General features: G+C 42.0%; 2 protein-coding genes across 2 annotated transcripts; one reads left to right on the forward strand and one right to left on the reverse strand.

Annotated features, from left to right (window-relative positions):
* Nucleotides 1–833: 833 nt before the first annotated feature.
* FNDC7 (fibronectin type III domain containing 7) lies at nucleotides 834–10,972 on the forward strand (the record flags this gene model as incomplete). Its single annotated transcript, XM_010154394.1, is given in 11 exon segments — nucleotides 834–852; nucleotides 1,889–1,967; nucleotides 1,969–2,057; nucleotides 2,060–2,137; nucleotides 4,710–4,949; nucleotides 5,002–5,008; nucleotides 5,504–5,760; nucleotides 7,942–8,035; nucleotides 8,037–8,182; nucleotides 10,285–10,344; nucleotides 10,878–10,972. Coding segments are annotated over 11 exon segments (1,164 nt in total), but the record flags the coding sequence as incomplete, so codon positions are not given.
* Nucleotides 10,973–14,773: 3,801 nt separating this feature from the next.
* PRPF38B (pre-mRNA processing factor 38B) lies at nucleotides 14,774–19,664 on the reverse strand (the record flags this gene model as incomplete). The annotated part of the gene is made up of 5 exons (XM_010154395.1): nucleotides 14,774–15,975; nucleotides 16,241–16,464; nucleotides 19,007–19,067; nucleotides 19,151–19,302; nucleotides 19,593–19,664. Coding segments are annotated over 5 exons (1,347 nt in total), but the record flags the coding sequence as incomplete, so codon positions are not given.
* Nucleotides 19,665–22,649: the final 2,985 nt, after the last annotated feature.

The raw sequence follows: 22,649 nt of genomic DNA on the forward strand, positions 1-22,649 counted from the left end.
AATAGGTAAAGAGCTGAGGAGCAAATTTCGAGTTTACCTTGGGCTTAATTATTTTATGAACCTTGTGTAAGCAATACAGCAACTGCATCCTGTGGCAGGAGGGAGAAACCGCGGCCGCCCGCCCGCCCCGCGGTTCCGCGCTGTGTCGGAGCGATGCCGCCCCCCTCGCTGACCGCCGGCGGGCTGTAGGCCCTCGGGGCGGGCCGAACCTGAGAGCACTCCTCTCCTCCCCGGGCAGAAATACCCACGGAGACCGCGCTGCTGCACAGTATGCCTGCTTACGGCTGGGACTGGCCGGAGCTCATCCCCGTGTGAAGAACAAAGTTCTGGAAAGAGGTACGGTGCAAAAAGTAAATCATTAATATTTATTGGACTGCTTTTCAACTGCCTGGAAATGCTGAGTGCAACTCGCTTTAAAACTATTTTCAAGAATGATATTTTACTCCTTACAGGAGTAAACTAAAAGTTAGGGTGGAGACTATCTGACACCCACTTCGTATTTTGGTACAATTACACTTTTGTGGTGTTTACAAGTGACTGAAAAATAAAAATATTTGGACCCAATGTCTTTTGAAGTCTGTCAACAACTGAAAACTAGATCAATAGGCAGATTTGGAGAGGAAAATGAAGAATACGATCTGCATACCTGTACCAAATCTCTCTGTAAACTTCCTGTGCTTAAAAAAAATCTGACCAAATACATCATATCAGTAAAATGTGTTTTAAAAATGTAATATTTTGAGTTATTGTTGTTACTAACATTATTAGGTTTTAATTTTCCAAATAAAATACTTTACTTTGTACTTCTAATATTTTTACATCTCCCTTTTCAGCTCTTTTCAGCTAACACAGGTTATATTATTTCAAAATGCTATTTTGGTTTTGCCTGCTTATTTTTTAATAGGTCTGAAGAGAACACACACATGATTTCTAGTAGAACATTCTGTAAGTTCTAGCAGCTTTATAAACAAAAATTGTTGTCAGGCTTGATTCAGCTTTAGAAAAATCTATGTTGATATATTTACAAATTTTAAACCTCATTTTTAGGAGTCCCAATTCTGTCAGACATGCACACAAAGGTTCTGGCAGACCACTTATGCCTTGACACTAGCATGAGTCGGGGAGCACACTCAGCTGGACGAACTGCTATTCATTGCCAACATAGCTGTCCTACAAATAAGATTCAAACGCTCCCATATTTGAAGGCAGTTATTTGTTTTATCTTTTTAATTAAAACCAAAACAACCCCAAAAACACCCCAGAAGCATGATCTCCTAAACACAAATATTTCCAATATTTTACAACATTTTATACTGTGTTCAATCTTATATTTTGTGCCTACAGCACCTATTGCCTTAAGTGTGAATGCTGACCAGTTTAAAATACGAGGAATGCAAGATTACAAGAAATGCTCTCAGGAATCATTCATTCTCTGGTGATAGTGCATGTTCAGGCAGTGTCAAAAGTCCTAAATGCTTTATCATTGCAGCCATGTTATTGCAGTCTCTGGACACACTGTAACACATCCTTTTCATAATTTACAGAACAAGCATTCAATCCTATTCAAGTACAGAATACTGTTGACACTCACGTACAGATTATACCCAGTATTTCTAATAATAATTAGACCACAGCATATGGGGGTTTTAAGAAAAACAGCCATCAGCACAGCATGATATTATAGGCGCAAGCGGCAGTTATTTCAGTAATTAACGGATTACAAAAGTGAACACGAGCAACAGCACTCCAAATTCAGTGGAGTGCCTGTATTCTGAAAATTAGGTCACATAGATGCTTGATAAGGCACTGAACAATCTTCTTGTCAAGACTTGCATAAATTCAGGAATGGCTGAAATGTTTTTTCAATAATGATTATATTTTTTTTTAGGTTTCCCTTTGTCTATATATGATGTGACGTCATGAAACATTTATCTCGGATGGCCCAAATTTTCAAGAGCCTCTTCTTACAGCTACAAGTGTAAATACTGTAGGCCGTTCATTGCCCCCTCATTTTAGTGAAGTTGCACTTAAAGGAACTGTACCCTCATTCATTCCCAATGTATTTATGCTATACCAGCAGAAGCCATTGACAAGAATGGAATTATTCTTACAGAAACACAGATTATGCAGTCAGCAGGTTAGTAAAAGAAGCCTTGTGAATTACAATTTCCCTTGACCTCTGTAGGACTGTGATTTTATCCAGGATGTTTCACTGTAATGCCATTCTTGCTGAAGTCTTTTATTACTTCTGCTGAGTTCAGTATTGGCATGATTAGCTCCTTTTCCCCTCTGCTTTGGTTTTTTTTAATATATACATTTCTCTGACCTGCCACACACAGCTTGCTCAGACTGCAGCTTTCTAAATCATCTATCTACACTTTGCCAATGCAGATGAGAAGCTGTGCTGGGTTTAGTCAGGACAGAGTTCATTTTCTTCGCAGCTAGGATGAGGCTGTTTCGGATTTGCCCTGAAGAGTGCTAATAACACTGGTGGTTTTAGTCATTACTAAGGAGTGCTTGCACTAATTCAAGGTCTTTCTCCGCTTCCGATACTGCAGCTGCACTCCCAGCTCTCTCGCTACAAGCAGTGCAGGGGACACACAGCTCAAGCAGCTGACCAAAGGGGTATTTCATTCCATAGTACATCATGCTCGGGGCATAAGCTTGGGGTGGGCCAGGGGCCACGTTAGTCAGTCGGCTGGTGGCGGTGGGCTGGTTGGCTTCCTCAGTCATGCTGTCGCTTGTGGGGCTCGCTCGGACGCTGGTGTGGTCTCTCTTTCGGACTTGCTCAGACTCTGCTGCGATTGCTTTAGAGTTCTGGCTCTCAGGCTCTGACTCTTGCTACTCAGGACTTGGCTGTGTCTGTGGGTGGGTGGGTGGTGAGCAGTTGTATAATTTTTTTTATTCTCCATTATTTTCATCATACATTATTGCTGGTATTGTTAGTATTTTTAGTGTTATCCGTATCACTATTTTATTCATTTATATTCAATTATTAGCTTGTTCTTATCTCAGCCCACAAGTTTCTTTGTCTCTTCCTCTGATTCTCCTCCTCCACTGTTGGGGAAGGTGGGTAGGGGAGCGAGTGGCTGTGTGGTACTTTGTTGTTAGCTGGGATTAAACTTTGACAGAAGCTATAGGTTTTTCAGTACTGATGCTGATAAATGGTGTTTTTGTTTAATTCGCAAAAGGCCTTGTAGCTTATAAGTAACTGATGGATACTGAGGAAGAATCTACATACACAGAAGTGGTTTTTTATCTCATCACTGAAATGTAATTGAAAAAATATTCTGTTGAAATTCTGTTTTTAAAATAATTTCATTGGTAATTTGTAGGAATAGCCATTATTTTGCCAGTAAATTTGTTTCTTATAGAAGTAATTATTATAATAAAAAATGAAAATAAAAAGTAGCAGTGTTTATCCTGGGAAGTATAACACCACCCCACCCCACCCCACCCCCCCAGTGCTAGCTTAGTTGTGGAAGAACAGGTATTAATGATTAATGTTCTGAGTTTATTTCTGATATAAATCATATGCTGTAAGTTCTCTATTTGACTGCTAGGCAAGCAACTCCCTCAGATTTGCCTAAGGATTTCCTGCACAGAAATTTTTATAAATTGTTACTAAAGACAGTATTTTAAAAGCAGAAAGAAAATCATAGTGCAGTGGTTTGCTCAAAGATTGTGAAAGACACACCTGCAAACGTTCCATAAACACGGCCATAGAAGATACATGTTACCATTTCTACAAATGGGGCAAAAGAGGGTGTCTGGCTGTAGCTGGATCAGAAAATGCTTGGGCCAAGCAGGCATAATGCTCAGGAGTATATAACCGTGTGTAGTACTTGCTAGGGTCTCTGAAATCCCAAATCAGCTGCCTTGCTATAAGTAAGTTTGCCTCAAGGTGCATACTTTTGTCCCAAATAATTTTTCATTCCTTTTCTTAATTTTAGGTGGGAAACACCTTCATTTTCAAATTTTTTCTCTTCTAGTGCATTTTTTGCAATCTTGCAATACATGGACTTTATATATGCTGATGTGGGTCTGAAAATCCTGATTACTGAGCATAAATTACTTGTGGTTAAGAAACACACTCTCTGTTATTACTTCTGTGACTGCAGTCCACACAGGCAGTACACAAGAGCTCTTTCTGAATGGCCTGCTGCATAAAAGCATTTAATTGCAGTATTTGATGTATTGTGTTACTGTCTATCTAAGTATATCTGCTCTGAGCAGGGGGGTGGGATAAGATGATTTCCCACGGTCCCTTCCAAACTAAATTATTGCACGTTGCTCTCTGATAAGAGAAATGCCTGTGATTCGTCATCCTATTTCAGACTGTTGTACAAAGTCCGCTTCTTTGCATATATTGGTTTGTATATTGCTTTCTGTAAACATCCAGTACAGTTCATTTGCTATAGGGGAAGACAAAAAAGACATCCCTTGGTGCAGCCTAGGTTAAATAATGGTCTTTTTCAATAGTGATTTCAAGGGTACTAGAATATTTTTATTGAAAGATGAAAGTTGGTCTCAAAGTTCTGTGTATTTGGTTAATGTTAATTTAAACATCACGTAACTTAAATTTAAAATATTCCTAGCAAGAGTAGGCCGTTTGTCCCGACCAGTGTTTGTGCAATGTTCAGAGCACGTAGTGTTTCACAGGGCTGAGTTCCCCAATTTCAGCAAGTCTGTCCTTATTTCTGGCTTAGCTCTGGACATACCTGTTACTGACCAAGCTTATTCAAAGCCTAGCAACAGTATCACAGAGGTCAGTACCTGGGGCTGCTGGTTATCTGCACAAGAAGGAGACTCCTTTACTCCAGCTGCACTTCTAAATTCCCCAGGAACAGTGACGGGACTGAGACCGGCCACCTTGTACAGAATCGCTATCAGATCCATACATCCAGGAGGAAAAAGCCAGCCTTCACCTTTCAGAAAAGCAGAAACAGGTGGACTTTCAAATTCTTATTTTAAACTCTTTAATGTTGTTATAATATAAAGCATTCATGCAAGCATCTTTTTTTTTTTTTACAGTGGTATATATTAAATATTTAATAGGAAGTTTTACTAGAATTTGTATGAATGTATTTTATTTAACAAAATTGGATTTTATTTTAACATCTTTTATTTTATTTTAACTTTTTTTTAAAAGATGTAACCTGAGGGAATGGAAGAAATGAAGAAAAAACTAAAAGTACAAAATAAGACAACAATGTAAAACTTAGAGGACAGGAAATGCAGTATCTTCTCGCTGGTTTTCATTCTTCTACACACTCCACCTTTCATACTTTCTATGTGACATTCGTTTCACAAAACATGTCATATTTTAATGGATGCACCAATTCACTTTCCATATTTATTCTAACTTGTCTTCTCCTTTTGGTGTCACTGAATTTGCCTCTCGGAGTTTGGTGATTGTTGTTCTGTGTACACGTTTCAAGGGTGGCCCTTTCAAACAGTATTGCCAAAACCCAAAAGCTTAACTGGTGTTCTTTCTCAACAGCCCTGGCTACTCCAGTTCTGGTAGTTCTACGAGTTGTCACTCCGTTGCAGTGAGCTGGAAAGCTGTGTAAATGGCAGCGGGATTCTCTGGGTCCCTCGTGAGATGGGACCGTGGGAGCAGAATGCTGAAGGAGAACACCACCAGTGCCTCCTGGATATTTACAAATCTAGATCCAGGAACTCTCTATACTAGCAAGGCATGTGTCTGGAATGTCAGTGGGATATCTGGAGATGATGTCACATATAACCAAAGAACAAGTAAGAATTTTTCTTTCCTGAAACCAAGTAAGCCTTAAAATAGATACCAGGAAATACGTATCTGTATGTGTGACTGTGTTAGGTTTTTCAAAGATATGTTGGGTACATTTTAAGATCATATAATTTTTACCCCCGTCTCAAAGTTTGTGAAAGTTCAGGTGACATGTCCAAGTTCAATGAATATTACTGAGGCAAAGGTACTAGTAACAACCACTGAAGTTTTACCTAGGGCAGGCCTGGGTAAGGACTACACAAGCTTAGTCTGATTTGAGGAATTTTCTAACTGCGAGAAGCAAATATTCAAACAAAGCAAGGACTTTCAACAGACAGCGTTGTGACAGTGTACAACTAGCATGATTTCTTAAAACAAAAAATCACTTTAATATGAATGAGGATAAGGTCTGCACACAGAAATTGTATTTAGTTTGCAAGTTAGGAAAAAGGTCGTGTCTGTAGGCCATATGGTTTGGTTTCCTTTGTGTGTTCCAAACTGATATCCAGTAGGTCTTAAGGCACCAGCAGATGCCCAAGTAGCTTTTAATAGCAGCGCTTTAAGAGCTATTGTTTCTTGGATGCCAACAGAAGGAGCTCTGACATAGTGTGACAGCCTCCAGTGGACGCTGGAAGCTGAAGTGTAGCCCATCTGCCTCCTGCATGGTGCCATCACTCCAGTGAGGCTCACTCGGAGGGCTCACTCCGTTTCTGCCACAGCGTACGACGATCCAGTGAGCCTACTGATGCAGTAAGCTTAAAATCTAGTATGTGTCATTCATCCTCATACAGTTCATGGCATTTCAACATCTGTTTCTTTAGTTTCAAATGTAAATTAGCCCATTACAATTCACGGGTGGTTCTCAAATAGCTCTTTCTGCTTCTGAACTTGGTGCATGAGCTCTGCCATATCCCTATCCCTGTGTCAGGGATAATAGTCTACACTTGATCCATATGCCTGTGAGAAAAACGTGCAAGGGTGTATATCTTGTTGGCTGAACCAGTAAGCCTGCGTTTTCCTCTTACCAGAAGTGCCTGTTCTGAAGCCAGTTTTCTGAGTGTGCAGTGTAAGGAGTAACAGACCTGTCCTGCAAGGTCAGGTCTGCCGCAAACAGATTGGGAGAAATCTGTGAGGAAATAGCATTGAGGACTGGCCCTAACCTGAGAACTGTTCTAGGCTAAATCTAGTCATTACTTAGAAAGGTCAGCAAATAACCACACTCTGCTGAAGTAGCACCACTAGGCTAAATTAAGATGCAGTCGTAGACCATTCGGAGGTAGCAGCTTTGTCAGGACAAAAGGCTGCTTGCTTCCACAACTTAGCACCACTGCCGTGTCGGAGGTTATTGCTTCCTGACCTGTTAGGTGAACTGCCCACGTAAGCAAAACCTAATCCTTCTTGTGCTACCTTAAAGACACAACGTTGTTTACTGAATTAATTGATGTGACCTGTCTCATTTTGACTTCTCACTGATATGACTTAGAGATCATCCATGTGAACCACTCAGAGCTGGATCTAACGGGAGCTTTAAGCAAGAGACAACTCTTAAGCTGTGGGCTGTAATCTTCTCAGCCAATAGTGTTTAAGCTAGATCATGTATATTCATTCTAATAGCAGCAAGCTAAACTTTTTGAACTAGAAAGAAAGTAAATGTTATTTAAGCAAAAGCCACGGAGTTCACAGTTTAACGTGATGTTTTGGTATGCCACCAGAAAGGAAACCTAAGCAAAGCACAGCTCTGTTGAGACACAGCCTGTGAGTTTCATACCAGTATATAAAGGGTTGTCACATAAAGGTTTTTGGGTGCCAACTGCTACTCAAGCCAGTATTCTGATTGTCATACAAACCCACTATTTGTGAGTTCCTTTTGAAATACCACCTGGTGCCACCATTTTTGTTCACAGGAGCTCCTTAAGCCCATCTCTTTTCTGTAAGACATGAAGGTAGCATTTATTTTGTTCTGCAAAAATCACACTCAGTTTTCCTCTAAATGTAAGTAGCATCCTCTGTGAAGGCAGACAGGTTGCTGTTTTCTTAACAGAACGGTTCAACCTGAGTAGAATAATTCTATGTATTCCTCATTTTCCTTTATTCCCCAAAAGTATAACTTCAATAAGACTGTTCTGATACTCTGATTACAATTCTTTTCTTTCTTTCTTTCTTTTTTTTTTTTTTTTTTAAATCTTCAGTTCCTGGTGCACTGGTGAATATATCAATTGAAGAGGATGAATTTGGCCGCTTGCTGATATCATGGTCTAGTGTCAGTTTTGGTCATTATTGTGTGTGACAATGGCTTGGAAGTGCACCGCAACACACCACGTACTCAATGCTATTTCCAGGCAGACTGCAGCTTTACGTATCTCACTACTGACTTGGCATATAGTGAGGCAGGGCAGAGTCCTATAGGCGATGAATTCAGTTACACTACTGGTAAGCAGCAGTGTATTCTTCAATTTATTTTGGATCCTTTAAATGTGGTAAAGCTGACTGGACCTTTTTATTGGAAGATAGTGACTTAAACTTCTATTTTTATTCAATTTGGGGGCAAAACACACAAAGGTTGGCAGAGAAAAAAGAACCACTTGCACCGTTAGACCTTCCCCGAGGCAGGGGCATGGCAGGGGATGTGATACACCCACTCTATTCCGTGTTCTTCAGCCCAAGTGTCTATGAGGCTGTTTTGGAAGTGAGTCCCATTGTCTGACTCAATTCTTTCTGGGGTGCCGTGTCACCACGGGACTTGCCTTTCAAGGCCCAGGGTAGTATTTTGTACCAGGGGACTGACAATACTAAATACAGATAGAGGATTCCTCCCAACATCAGCAATACACCGAACAGCCTAACCAAACCCCCCAACCTGGTTTGAGAGTGTAAGACAGGATAATGAGGAACACGTAAGGTAGTAGATCCCATCATTTTGTTACCAACTGAAAGAGCTCCAAACACAGTGTCTGGATCAGCCACCACCACATCGCTGTACCGAATACTGATCACACACTAATCACATCTGTTCTTATCTCAACACTCTCGAGCCCACACTGGGTGCCAAAATGAACTGTCATGGTTTAACCTCCTCTGGCAATTAAGTACCACACAGAGGCTCGCTCACCTCCCTCTCCCAGTGCAGGAAGAGAGTCGGAGGAAAAGACAAGGGAAGCTCGTAAAGTTGAGATAAGAACTATGTAATAATATAAATAAAACCTATAGTGATACTAACAATACTCCTAATGTGGGAAAATGTGGGCCCTGTGTGGAAGGAAGTGGGAGAGCTGGTTTCCCAGACATGGAGAAGGGTGAGGTGCTCAATGATTTTTTTGCCTTAGCCTTCACTGGCAAAGACGTGAGCCATACCCCCAAGTCACGGAAGGCAAGGGCAGGGACTGGGAGAATGGAGAACTGCCCATGATCCTGATCCAGTGAGGATCAGATTCAGAAGCAGCTAAGGAACCTGAAGGTGCACAAGTCCACGGGACCCGATGGAACACAGCAGAACTTTTCTATTCTAGCGTTGACTCCAGAGTAAACTTTATGGGTGCTATCTTGCAGTATGTGTGATGGGGACTTCACGGGAGTGTTTTGGGACTGGTCATACTTACCTACACAGATGCCTTTTAATAGTATCACTCCTAACCTGGTGAATACCGGGAAGTTAATGTTCATCTGGGAGATCAGTAGTGGTTACAATACAGAGGCAAATAAGGATTTTTAATTGCTTTGTTTTATAATTTTTTTAAGAGAATTATTTTTAATTAAAAAACCAAATCAAGAACCTTGAAGAACCACTCTTTAGTGCATATTTTAAGTAAAAATTGTTTAAAGTGGTAGTGATTTCCTTGGGATTTCTTTCTCAGGGGATACATTTAATCTGTTACAAAACTACTGCTATCTGGGATTGCACAGTTGTATAGCACGGACTGTATTCTACAGACGACTAACATTGCAGTGTACAACTTGACACCTAACATTTATCCTGCTATTTCATGTCATTTCAGTGACCTCTTCTAGCAGCTCTGTTGGAGTAGGTAAGAGCATGCAGTACATTCATTCCAAATCCATGACGTTTGTAAAACGTCAGCATCATGTAGCTCCAAATAAGATGCAGACTACACGTATATTTGATAGTTAAGGCTCGTGTTAGTGTCACACAGGGTTGTCTCACCTCCCCACCTTGTAATGTGTAATGAAAAAACACCTTACCTACAAGTGGCCTGTCCCTCATGCATTCTACACAGCCATAGCATTTACTGTGTCTCTAGAAGCACGTAACTACAGGCAGGCTTATCTCTCATAGCCTGGCCATATCCCACTACAAGTTCCACTATGTCATATGTCTCATTTTTAGTAAAAGGGTCTTGCTTACCTTAACCTATTCTACCTTCTATCTTCTGGTGTTTCAACAGGATAGTCTTGTGGGTTCTTCGCCTCTGTAAACCACCAGAAACAACTTCAAAAGCAGCCACTGAAACAAACATTTCTCAAAACCGTTGCTTTTCCGTAACTTAAATTGCCCTTATTTCTGCATCCCCTTACAGTCATCTACAGAGGACAGCGCAGTGCAGAGCCAACACACCCAGATGGAAATCCTGGCACAGGTAGGGAAGTAAGTGCTGAGAGTCTAACTCAGATTAAGATGTATTAAGCAAACTTTTCCTGCCGCTTAAATCTTTGGGATTGGAAGGAGAAGCTTCACCAATCGGGTATGTCCTAACTGTAACGGATTTGTTAAAATCTGTCACATTTACTCAGGAACCTCATATTTTCTACTCCCACTCTAATACTGATTTGTCCTCTCTCCCATTTATAATAAACCCATCTTTCACTTCATTAAGCCTTTTCTAATGCTATCCTATAGATCCCTAGAAAAGCCCTCAAAATCCAAACAGATCAAGATACCGTCCATCTCTCAAGTACTTTTTCTGCTAGCTAAAATTGCGCATTCTCCAACAAAAGTACTGGTGGTCTGGACTATTTACTACCCGTGTCTCAAAAGGATGGCAAGAAGTCACTGCTGACTTCACCCCCCAGGTTGACTGTCTCCTCTTGGCCGCTGTCCTTCAGCCCTCCTGGATGTTAAGGTTAACAGCATTCTCCCTAAACCCTCTTCTCCGTCTTTCTTTCCCTGAAGCTGGAAAGACGACATCTGTGCTTGACTGCAACAGTCCCAGCCGTTTGAGCAGTGGGAGGAGGGATGCTGAGCAGCGAGCTACGTCTGCAGTCTAACCCAGGACATCAGATTTGAGCCCCAGCTGATGAGGTAATTTTTCGAACGCAGGTGAACACTGAGAGCTGTCTGTAATCCTGAACTGTAATTTGCCCTGTAAAACAAGCAGGTTTAAAAGCTCTTCCAAGACAGTTATTAATCAGTAGGTGTGTTCTAGACCTAGTTTACCAGTGACATAGTAAAGGCTGAAACAAAGATTAAAATCTTGAAATTTAACTCCTTTGTTAAAAAAAAAAAAGGCTCTAAAAAGTAGTTAGAAGACATGGACAATTTACCAAAACAGGGAGGAAAAGCAACACAGCCAAGTCGAGCTAGATCCACACCTCCTACGGCGGCTGTGTTCACGGTGCAGCGCTGTAACTCGGGCATTAGACGCTGTCCAGTGATAAACACCACTGCTGGTATGTGAAATGTCACTGGTGCTCACCGAGACGGTTACAGCACTCCAATCTGGGTTAGCTTCAGGTTCTCTCCAGAGGGAGGCAAATGCTTTTTCACGGTCATGCCGACTTAAGATGCCTGGAAAGGACAATCAGATGTAGTGTTTTCATCGATGCAGTTTCTATACTGCTTACTAGTATGAAGCTCTGGGCTTCATGAAGCAAAAACCACAACCAACCAACAAAACCCCATGAAATGATAGTTAAAACAAACAAAAACCCAACCCCCCAAACCTCCTAAAAGAATTTTGAGAATCAAGACAATTCCTGTTGAAGACTCGGAGGTAGGCAGCTTACTGCTACGCTCAGTAAAATGAATGGTTGCACAACAGTGTCTGTGAAATCACTTACACTAACAAATCACGTGATTAGAAACACCTAGGTTAGTTCATTATAGAGGTCTTCATTAATGCTTACCTAATTAAAAATGTCAATTAAATGGATAGCTTTAACGATGTATTGGTGGCAGTTATACAGAGATGAACACTTGTAAAAAAAGTCTGTGTATTGTTCCAGACACAAATTACTTGCAGTTGTATTTGACACGGAATAGCTCAAAACTCACATAGGCTGGTTTTAGTGCAGGAACGAAGCTGGCAAAAATCTGTCCTTTAGCTGGTTTCAGCTTTGACCCAGAATTGCTGAGATTTAAGCAGTGTTCTCCCACATCCAGCTCTCGCTGGGTAAAGGAGAAACTGCAGGTGGTGGTACAAGGGCAATGACGTGGCAAAGCCCCGAAACAGCACTTACCTGCCGTTTCACCCTGCTTCACAGTGGGTAGGGTTGGGTGTTGTGCGCCCTCCACAGCCCTGCAGAAAGGGCTCAGGCATCTACCCAGGCCAGCAGAATTCAGCTGACTCTTCGAGGTGCCGTTTGCCTACCGCCAGCGCAGCAGTATTCCGCTGTAAGCACTACAGTATGAGCTCATCCACAGTTCTTCACCAGCATATAAATGGAAGTATGAAAACCATGGGTTTGCACGGTGTACTGAGCACCCCGCCCCCGTGATGTGATCAATTCCCCTGCCACTCAAGTCACCTTTTTGGTACAGGCAAGACTACCACACCACTCCCGTTACGGTTCCAAGTCAGATCCCTGCAATACGCTACAGTGGGAGGCAAACACCCTCTGCGGCTGTACTGCCAGCGACTGGCTTCAGGCCGGTCGGCACCGGGGACTCGCTCCTCTTGCCAGTTCTCATCAGAGGTGCTTTGTACAAGGTCTGCGGATCTGTTCCTGCTGGTTTTGGGGAAGGTCACGTGAAATCAAACGGCATCAGAAAGAAACTAGAGTCCCCAGACACAAGCCCGAGAGCGGCAAGATACTAGATCCCAGTGGTAACTCGGGACAAGTGTCTGGGTTTTACTGCTCTTCGCGGTCTTGGTCGGTCGCGAGCACTGTGCCAGCCATTAGGCCGCTCGCTCACATACGTAATGCAGATCAACTTCAATCCAAACGTCAGAAAGGACTAGTCATTGAAAAATAAAAGCAAAGTCCTCACATCATTGCTCTTTCAAGAGGTACTGGCACGGGCTGGTCTTGCACAAGCTGCATCAAAACGTTTGCTGCCTTTGTTGTAACGAGGCAGCTCTCTCCACTTTCGGGCCAAAGATCATTCCTTAAATATCTGGATTTTGCCTGCCAATAAACCATTCTTTCTCTATTGCCCAGCAGAGGAGCACCGAAGGAACAACTGGACATCAGTAACCCGTTTTCCCTGAGACCTTGGCAGTCTCCCTGCCCGAGAACGCACTTGTTGCAGAAACGCACAGGCTGAAGGTTAAAAACTCCTGAGAGCAGAAGCCTCCAAGTGGCACGAAAGCTGAATTAAGGCTGTCCTCGTTGCTTTGACAGAACCCACGCGATGCCCCGGCAGACTGCAAAGCCAGTTCTAAAGATCTGCTAGCCAGGGTATTTCTTACGTGGCCTATGCAGTTTTTCACCTCCCCTGTTAAATGACAGCTCAGTATTTTAGTTTTACACTGCAATGGAAATAACTTCCTGAAGGTTAAGCTTTGTTTCCAGCTGAGATTTAACATCAGACCCCCCAAACAGAAGAGAGACTACCTGAACCACCTCGGTACTGTAAGGTATCTAATACTACGGATCAAGGCGACAAAGACCAACAGTTCAGAAAACAGTAAGAGCAGGGGGAAAGAACAAATTGAGTTTGTTATTTCTGCTTCTTTGAATACTATGGAAGGAAGTGCATTGTTGGATATTCAAGCACTGTTTGATGTGTAACATACCTAGATGACCTGCATCACACGGAAGCAAGAAAAGGCACAAACATTCAATTATGTCTACCTTTAGGTCACTTCATGATCACGAGTGAGTCACACATAACATTCTTCCTGTTTCTGGGCTGCTACATTTCTCTCTTAGCCAAGTCTTCCTCCTAAGGTATGGATTGTGAAAAATCCCTTGTTCTTACAAAGTGTCACGAAACATGGATGAGCCCAAACACTCTTCAACTGGCAATGAACATGCAGGGAAAAGCTGACACCCAATACAAAGGAATCAATTGAGAGTTTATTCCAGATGGTTCTCCTCACTCAGTATACAAGTCATCAGAATAAGCTATCAAATAGACTTGCACTTTAACGACAGGATTTTTCTATAATGCATTTTGGTTTTTGCTTCTAACAACCTGTTAAAAAAAAAAAATCTGCCAGATGAAACGTTTAGCACAAACTGCAATCCTTACTGTTTGTAGAAAATATGACTTTAAAAAGGACACTATCAGGTAAATTCTTATTTTAAATGTTTACACTTATAAAAACGCTTTGGAAGCTTGAAACTGAAATCCTCCATAATAATTTTCTTCTTCCTACCTCCCTCTTCCCATCTTAAATGCCTTTATTAGCCCAGGATTATCATAAATGACAGAGTGCAGCTGCGGAGCAAAAACACTGAAAGACCACAAATGGATAAACTGTGGGGTTTTTAAAAAAAATGAAAGCTTACACGGATTTTTTTTCCCAAACAAAATGCATAGATGGCTGCGGTGCTCATCCATCAACCTTTACAGTGTACGTTTGAGGTAGCCTTTCTAAAGGATTAACTAAACAAGCCCCAACAGACTCTCAGTCTCGGCGTCAAACCCACTGTCAGCTGGAAAGTCCGCTGGCACTGTAACACCGGTGGTGACCAGCAACACAATGCATTCCGAAAGCTTTCGAAAACACCAGCAGGTGCAGTGGAGGTAACCGTTAGTTCCAGATCTGCAGCCCTCAGTGTACACGGTATGCAGGTAAACAGCCCGGCGACAGTACGCATTCACGATCCATCCCTCAGAGCCGTACCGTTCCGTGCCAACGCCAGGGTACAAACCAAAATTCCACGTCTACAAAAGGGAAGTAGAATTAGTGGCAGTTTATTGCCTCATACAAATTTAACCAACGTGGCAACCATGCCAAGGGAATTAAAACATTTTCAGGACATCTGTACAGACTGTACATTTCAGAAACATCTGAACAATAAAAATGCGAGAACGACCTCCGCATTACGAGCTGAACTGAACAAATGGTTTGAAACCGTCAATGCATCGGATGGGTTTACAAAGGCACTTCCCTACCCAAAATAGGAAATGACAATCTGCAGCCTAGAGGGAGGTTGGAGAAGAGTGCTCATCAACTACTGCACAATCTCAAATTTAGGAAAAAATAAGCAGGATTTAATCAAACATTTAATAGGATTCAATGTGATCCACTTCTGAAAGAGTTCACACAGTCTCATCTTTGTTTTTATGTTGCTTCTCTTGGCTCTCTCGTTCCGTGCTTTGGCTCCTTCGATGATCGTGTTTGTCTGAATGGTCCTTGCTGTCACTGTGATCGTGTCTGTGGGAACGGTCTTTGCTTCTGCTACGCTTTCTAGACTTTTCTTTGCTGGGGCTCTGGTCTCGTTTTCTAGACTTCTCGACACTATCCGTTCTTCCCCTGCTTCTGCTTCTACTTCGTTTATTTGACCTCTCTTTCGTTTCATTTTTATGTTTACCTGACTTCTCTTTGCTCCTGCTTCTGCTGCGCTTCCCTGTATTCCTACTTCGGCTCCTACTCCTATGCCTTCTTTCCCGGCTTCGACTTCTACTATGTTTCCTCTCTTTTTTGGAATCCCTCTTGTCATCCCGGTGTTTTCTGTCATCCTTATCATCCTTGTGTCTTCTCTCCTCTGCATCACCCTTACTTTTCCTTTCTTTTGATCTTATTTCCCTCTCGCTACCTCTTTCCTTATCGTAATCTCGCTCTTTTTTCCGGCTCCGTTCGTTTTCTTTCTCTCGCTCCCTATCCCTGTCTCTTCTATCTCCTTTCCTGTCACGACTTCGACTACGGCTTCTGTATCTGTCCCTGCTTCTGCTCCGCCTCCATTCTAGCGTGCGATCAGTGCTTCGAGATCTCCGCCTTTCTTTCTCTCTCTCCTTAGCTTCACGTTCCAGTCGCTGCCGTTCTCTCTCTCTTTCTAGCTCTCTATCGAAACTAGATGATCCATGGCCTTCCCGATGGTGACTTCTGCTTCTGGATCTTCTGGGAGACCTCCTGGGACTGATGGATCGTCTCGGAGACCTTTTAAAGTAAGAGACATTCAATGTGAAGCACAACCTTTTAAGTTAAGGGACCTTCTTTACTCTCCACTTCACACCTCATCTACACGGTCTGTATTTAATCTTAAATGCCAAATATAACCTCATTATTTTCATCAGTTTGCATCCACAGACTGTTTTCCCCACCGCCATAAAAACCTCTCTCGGGGAAAGGACGACACATTTAGGCAGCAAGTACTTCGGCACCAAACTGCTAACACTTATTTTCACAACAACGCGTATATGACCTTGAGCGTCTGCGTTCCACGTGACGGTCTATTTCTTCCATCCCCTCCTTGCCATCCTTCTTGATTTTTCTAGGTCTGCTTTTAATTTGCTGGTCAATGGTTTTCTGGACTGGCACAGGAATTCTTGGAAACAGCGTGGAAAACCATTCAAGCTTAGTGAGGAAGGAACGGAGCATCTCCCCGATGGTCATGACGCAACCCCCACCTGCCTTCACATCCAGGTCCTACAAAATATAAGCAAAAAATATCCTGATGGTCAAAAATATTCTTTACTCATTTTAAAAAAAAAAAAACAACAAACTGCTGCTACAGTACTGCCCTCATGAGGTCTCATGATTACAAAAGTTTACTTGTCTCACATTCTAATACATTTCCTTAGGAAAAGTCAAACTCTGCATCCTTCGGCAGCACGTTACAGATAGGGAATGGGACTTAATATATACGCATGCAGGCACATATGGATCCTGCAGCCATCTGGACGGTAAGGGACGGTCGCTGAAGAGATTAATGCAAAATCCCCTTACACAGGCTGGTTGTACAGTACGATCTCTTATTTTATTGGAATGCTACAAAGTTGAGGAGTCCTCTCAAACTGTATCTAATACTCCGTTTTGTGGATGTGCGACTGCGCAGCATCATACCCAACCCTGTGGCCTAAATCATTTAAGAACTACACCGTTGCCTATCTAAAAATGATCATAGGAAAGCCTCTAGTACCAAATGGCATCCTACCAGAATTGGAAGCAATAGCAAACCAACTGCCATGAAGCAGTGAGGTTTCTAATTTAGAAAGACGTAAAAAAATAAATAAATGAACAAATAATTGGAAACGCATAATCCATGATGACCATTGTCTCTGAAAAGGGTCATTACCGCATGAAGGCCTTCTTGCTATGCCCTCTCACAGCTCAGGACATGTTAGTCAGCTATTGTCAGTCCCAAACCTATAGTGCAAGCACACAAGGAAAGTGAGATTTGTTATCTAAACAGGAAGAGAAAATCTAAATGTAAAACTGCTTGCACTCACACACATTTAAGTGTTCAGATATACAGTTTTTTCCAAATATAAACGCTGCAGAGATCTAAAGAAGAAAAAAAGGAGTTAAATGTAGCACCTGGAGAGTACGTACAGTTAAACAAAATAAACATAAGGAGCATTTTGAAAAGTAACTCTGTATCCTGGGAAGATTTTCTTTTTCACAGCAACGTGACAAAAGATGAACTGCTTCCACATAGTTAAGAACTGGAGAAAAAAAAAATCCGGCAGGTTTAAATAATTCCATAGATAAAAATTTGCTTCATCTTACTGAGCGTGACCAGGACTGGTAAGAAACTTCAGATACGCAGCCCCGAGCGCTTTTCCTACATAACACCAAGCTACTCAAAGCAGCCGGGAAAGAAACACTAATTACAAAAATATACTGGGAGGTTTTAAACAACAACAAACAAATACATGCTAATAACTAATATCTGCAAGGACCGAAATGCATAAACTAAAGAAGGTGCTTTGAATAATGAACCAATTAAGACCTTCACAATCAATCAAACTTGTGACTGCTTTATGGTCCCGGGAATCAAGTTGTTTGGGGGACCCCAAAAATGAGGCCACTCCAATCTTCCTCCTAAGTTACAGCGCAAATGGCCGAGAAGAGCTGAGATTAACCTGGGGCAGACGGAGGGCATCGCAGCGCTGCAATCAAGACAGCAATTTGGTTTGATTTTTGTTAGAGACATGCACTGACACAGGTTTATCTGCAGTACCAGCTGTTTCCTTCACACACAGGTTTTCAACACTTTGCATGAAAGAAGAGGTTTAAAGTAAACGCAGATTTACTGCGGTCCTGCAGCCAGATACAGGTATAATTAACAGTTTTTAATGCAAGTATTCAGACATCATTTGCAACTACAACATTTGCAATTTCTTGAAACAGATGCCTACTGTGATGCTGAAGAGGGCAAGCGATTCTTCCTGTTCCATTCTTAAACCTAGGAGGTGGTTTAAAACCTGCTCAATAAATACAGATTTCAGCAGTATGTAGCAGACCATATATTAGGGTTCACAGACCGAGAAACCTCACCCACCAGCTCCTACTCCCTTTCTCCAGACAGCACATCAGGACTGTGGTACCAAAGGTATTCTCCTGTCGGACTGCGTAACAACGCAGCCTCTCTACTGCACATCCCGAGTTAGCAGCTCCTGCTTCTTTGGTCGCCCCGCCAGCAGCTCCATTAAGGTTACTAGATACAATGCCACCTCATGCAGTAACCAGGTTGTTCGCTTCTCCTCTGTCTAGGTTTAGTTATTCCAGGACATGAACAATAACCACAGAGAATTTTGGTAATAATTTTCAAGGTGAATGTTGGTTTCTGCTATGCATTTCCCACACTCCTATGTAAGCACCAATTCCCCCTGTCCTGGTAACAACACAGATTTAGCACTTGGCACTAACTCTTTTTCTAAAGACCGCAGGGAAGCCCCAGTCACACAGCCTGCTGTCCGCACTCTCACCTAAGAAATCTTTCAAGCGGCTTTGTAGTATCTGACACAGTAACATCCAACCAATGGAAAATTGTTACGTCTTTGAATTACAAGAAAAATGACCCAGATCCCAGCTCAGACCTGCTTCCTGCAATGATTAATAAAAGTACAAGTACAAAACATTGCAACTTTCAAACTACAGAACACCTTATCAAACAGTAATTAAACCTAAAGTAGCAACATGGAAAGGAACAAAAGAAAACAAATTATTACCCTCGCCGACATACCTCTTCATCATCAAGAAAGGATTCAAACCAGTCCCATAGATCTGTAGGTGGTTGTGTGTACCTTCAAGTACAAAAAGAACACACAATTTTAACACAACTTTCTGTACATTACATTAGTCATTACTTGATTATATTGATACTTACCTAATATACATAAATCCAAGAGCCCTAATATATGGAGAGTCCGTATGAGTTATAAGGCCCATCACTTGCTTACGAGTGAGTTTCAGTGTAAATAATTTGTAGAGCAGACAAAAGGCAGTGGACACAATCCCTCCAGTTCCAACACCACGCACCTTTCAATAGGAAAAAAAAAAGTTAGGTGACAACGCAGGAAGTCAGAAATACGTTATCCCAAGAACAGGAGGACTAACACACGATGAAGTCCAAATCTACCACCAGAGCTACGTGAAAAAAGCAACACTACGCGCATCCACCGCTCTGGCAGCGAGGGGAATCTATCAGCTCTCCACAATAACTACGTCTGCATCTAGGGACTGAGCCAACACACAGGCCCGTTTCAGCTATGCTTGGGAAATCTATTTACCAGACAGAAAAATTTAAGAAGGCACGTACTTCTACTTACCCCTCCACACATCCCTGTCTGGCCTGCTGTTTTTCTGCTCCCCTTTTCCCATGGTTCAACATGTGTAACCTGAAAGGGGGAGGAAGTGGGAGGAGGAAAGAAAAAGAAAGAAAATTACAATTACAACCTCCATAATGCTTAGCTGCCTATACAAACCTAATTTAAACAATGGCTATCCTAAATCAATCTTAAATAGCTCAACTTCTACCAAATTCAAGATTAAGTCTGCTTTGTCATAAAGCATTTGGCTTTTTTAATTACCACATTAAGAAATTATAGCCAAAATCATGGATGGAGTTTTAAAAACAAAACCACCAAGCATCCATGTTTATTCTATACCCCAAGTACTAATACACCTTTAAAACACCCTATGACTATCATTTCTATTTTCTGTGGTGACTAAACAACTCCCTTTAAGCTCTTAACAAGTCTAGTAATACCTGCTGATGACTGCTACAGAAGTCAAAATCTACAGACTCATAGATCTCATTTATGCAGTGAGCTTAACTAGGGACTTCTTTTGAGTACCACCTACAATTAAGACAAAAGAAAGATGTCCACAAGTGTGGTATTTCATCTAAAAAGCCAGCGCTTTTTCTTCTGGACTGCAGTGATAAAATGGTTCCTAAACCATGAGTAAAGCTTGCCTAATTCACATCTTTTGAGATGCATTTAGAGACGAATGCATGAACAGAGTTAACCAACACCATTCCCTAAGTTTGACAGCAAGAGTCACAAACAAGAAGCACAGAACTGCCTAAGCTACGTCTGAAACTGAAATTCAGAGAAGTAGGGTCTGGTTCCATGAAAAAGCGTATTTCCTAAACACATCACCTTAAAAAAACAAAGGCAAGACAAAAAAAAGATACAATGGTTTGACACTGTACTGGGGATAAAGGTTTGCGACCAAGTTGTACTGTAGCTCACAAATTAAATTTCTTCAACCATACATGAAACAAAACTAATCATGGACACAAGCACGTGAGATCAGAGATATACTAACTGCTGAAGTTGCTAAACTGGGTTGGGGTGTTTTTTTCCCCAGTTTGTCCTGTCTAAATAGGAAACATGAGATGCCAATGCTGTAGAATCCAAAATCCACTATGACTTCTGGTATTACCAGCATCATGAGAAGTTCACAAAAACTACATCAGCAACACTGCACAGCCTTCTGACTATTTATGGGTTTGCCTCTCACAAGAAATGAAAAGTATTTTTTAGTCAAAGGATCGAGTATGACATTCATCACAACGGTAGTCTTCAGTATTTTTTTAATTACAGTTACATTTATTGGCCACAATCTATATAAACAGGCTGCTTTTGACAGCTATCAATAAATAAATAAAAAAAAACCCTGAAAACAATCCTCATTTCAGAAAAGAGTAGTTTTGATCCTACAAAGACTGCTGCATATGCGTCAACTTGCTGGAAGTATACAGATTCAACGAAGTTGTGGGCATGCACATGGTGCTAAGGTCAGGGGTAAGGAAAGAAGAAGTCATCACTTCTCAGACACAGAACTTAAACAGGAGACCAGAACTACAAGTGAATTAATTCAAACATGTAGACAAGAATCGGTGTCTTCAAAGAAGGTCGCTAGCACTAGCTGCCTGTTGTGACTCAAGCTCATTTTTCCTGACAATCCAGCACTCAGAATCCCTAAGTCCTTTAAATGGCCCACTTATCTGGGTTCCCAAAGACAAATACACTTGAACACACACCTGCTGTGGTGGGTATCAGGCTCACAAAAAACATGTCTGCCATTTTTCAGTAATCCTTAAACATGAACAAAATCCCTATCTTCTGACTGTCAATGAAGCACCTTAACCATCAGGTTGTATTCCCGCTCACATCTACTCCTATCTACTCCTAACGAGTAAGTAAGGGGCTGAGTTTTCCCTTTATTTAGCATGCAGTTTTGAGTCAGAGTAACTGTCAGGCTCAGTAAACAAACTTTTTCACATTGGATTGGCAAGCAGGTATTTAATGGTATATCAACATTCTCCCCCAATTTAAGATTAAGTTACTTATGTAACACCGAGACAAGCAACTGAACTATCTGACCTGCCGCAGGCGAGCTGGGCCAATACTAAGAAGACAAATCCCATCAAATATTTTCACTACATCTGAAAGGATCCACATAAAATACAACGAGCTCTCAAGTCTTCTGAAAATGCGTTTCTTTTATACATTTTCCAGCTCTTGCCATCGCTTGCAAAAATAAACTTTGCTGCCTTCCATTCCGACAGAAACAGTTCCGAGTCTCTCTGGCGCAGCAAGCGGCACATTCACGTGAGGAGTTCTGTCCACACCCTGCGTTGCTCTACGCACCAGGAGAATGAGTTAGTCTGCTCCAAGTGACAGAGGGCAAGCCGGGAAACGTGCTCATCAAGAGGAAGAGCAGCAGCGCGGTCTTTACAAGTAAGTGCAAACAATGCCAAAAACCTCTAAATACTGCAGTGGAATTATTTTTCACAAATATAGTGCCCTAAGTAACTCGATTTGCTCTGGTTAAATGATATAAAAAAAGCTACCTTTTTTTAATTTCAAAATATAACGAAACCTGCTGACACAGTAACATTATCGAGCAGCTGAGAAAAATCTCTCAATAACCACCAAAGTACAGCTGATGGGAGACAGCAGCCTGAATTACCCAAGTTTTGCTCTCATTATCAGAACAAAGAATGTGGCTGTGTGGATGAGCATTAATCATGCATACCTCTACCTGGGAGACTGGCTTGTCGGAAGCCTCGCTGCAAAACTGATTCAGTCCTGCTAACGAAACAAGAACTGAGAAATGGGTGCACTGATACAGTTATCTCCCCAGCACATCCTACCTAAGGCTAGGAGAAGCGCTGAAACGAACGAGTTTTTGACTGGGCATGGAGATTCTAACGCCTAAGCGAGGAAGAAGGCCACATGCAACCTGCTGCGGAAACCTACGGTCACCACAGACCTCCTGCGCGGTCCTGCGGCGCGGGGAGCGCCCGTCTCCGTGAGTGGCATGCGGCCCGGGCCCCCTCCCCGCGCTCCGACGGGAAGCGCCGTCCTCCGACG

The sequence above is a fragment of the Eurypyga helias genome, unplaced genomic scaffold (assembly GCF_000690775.1).
Source record: "Eurypyga helias isolate BGI_N326 unplaced genomic scaffold, ASM69077v1 scaffold12506, whole genome shotgun sequence".
Classification (NCBI taxonomy): Eukaryota; Metazoa; Chordata; class Aves; order Eurypygiformes; family Eurypygidae; genus Eurypyga; species Eurypyga helias.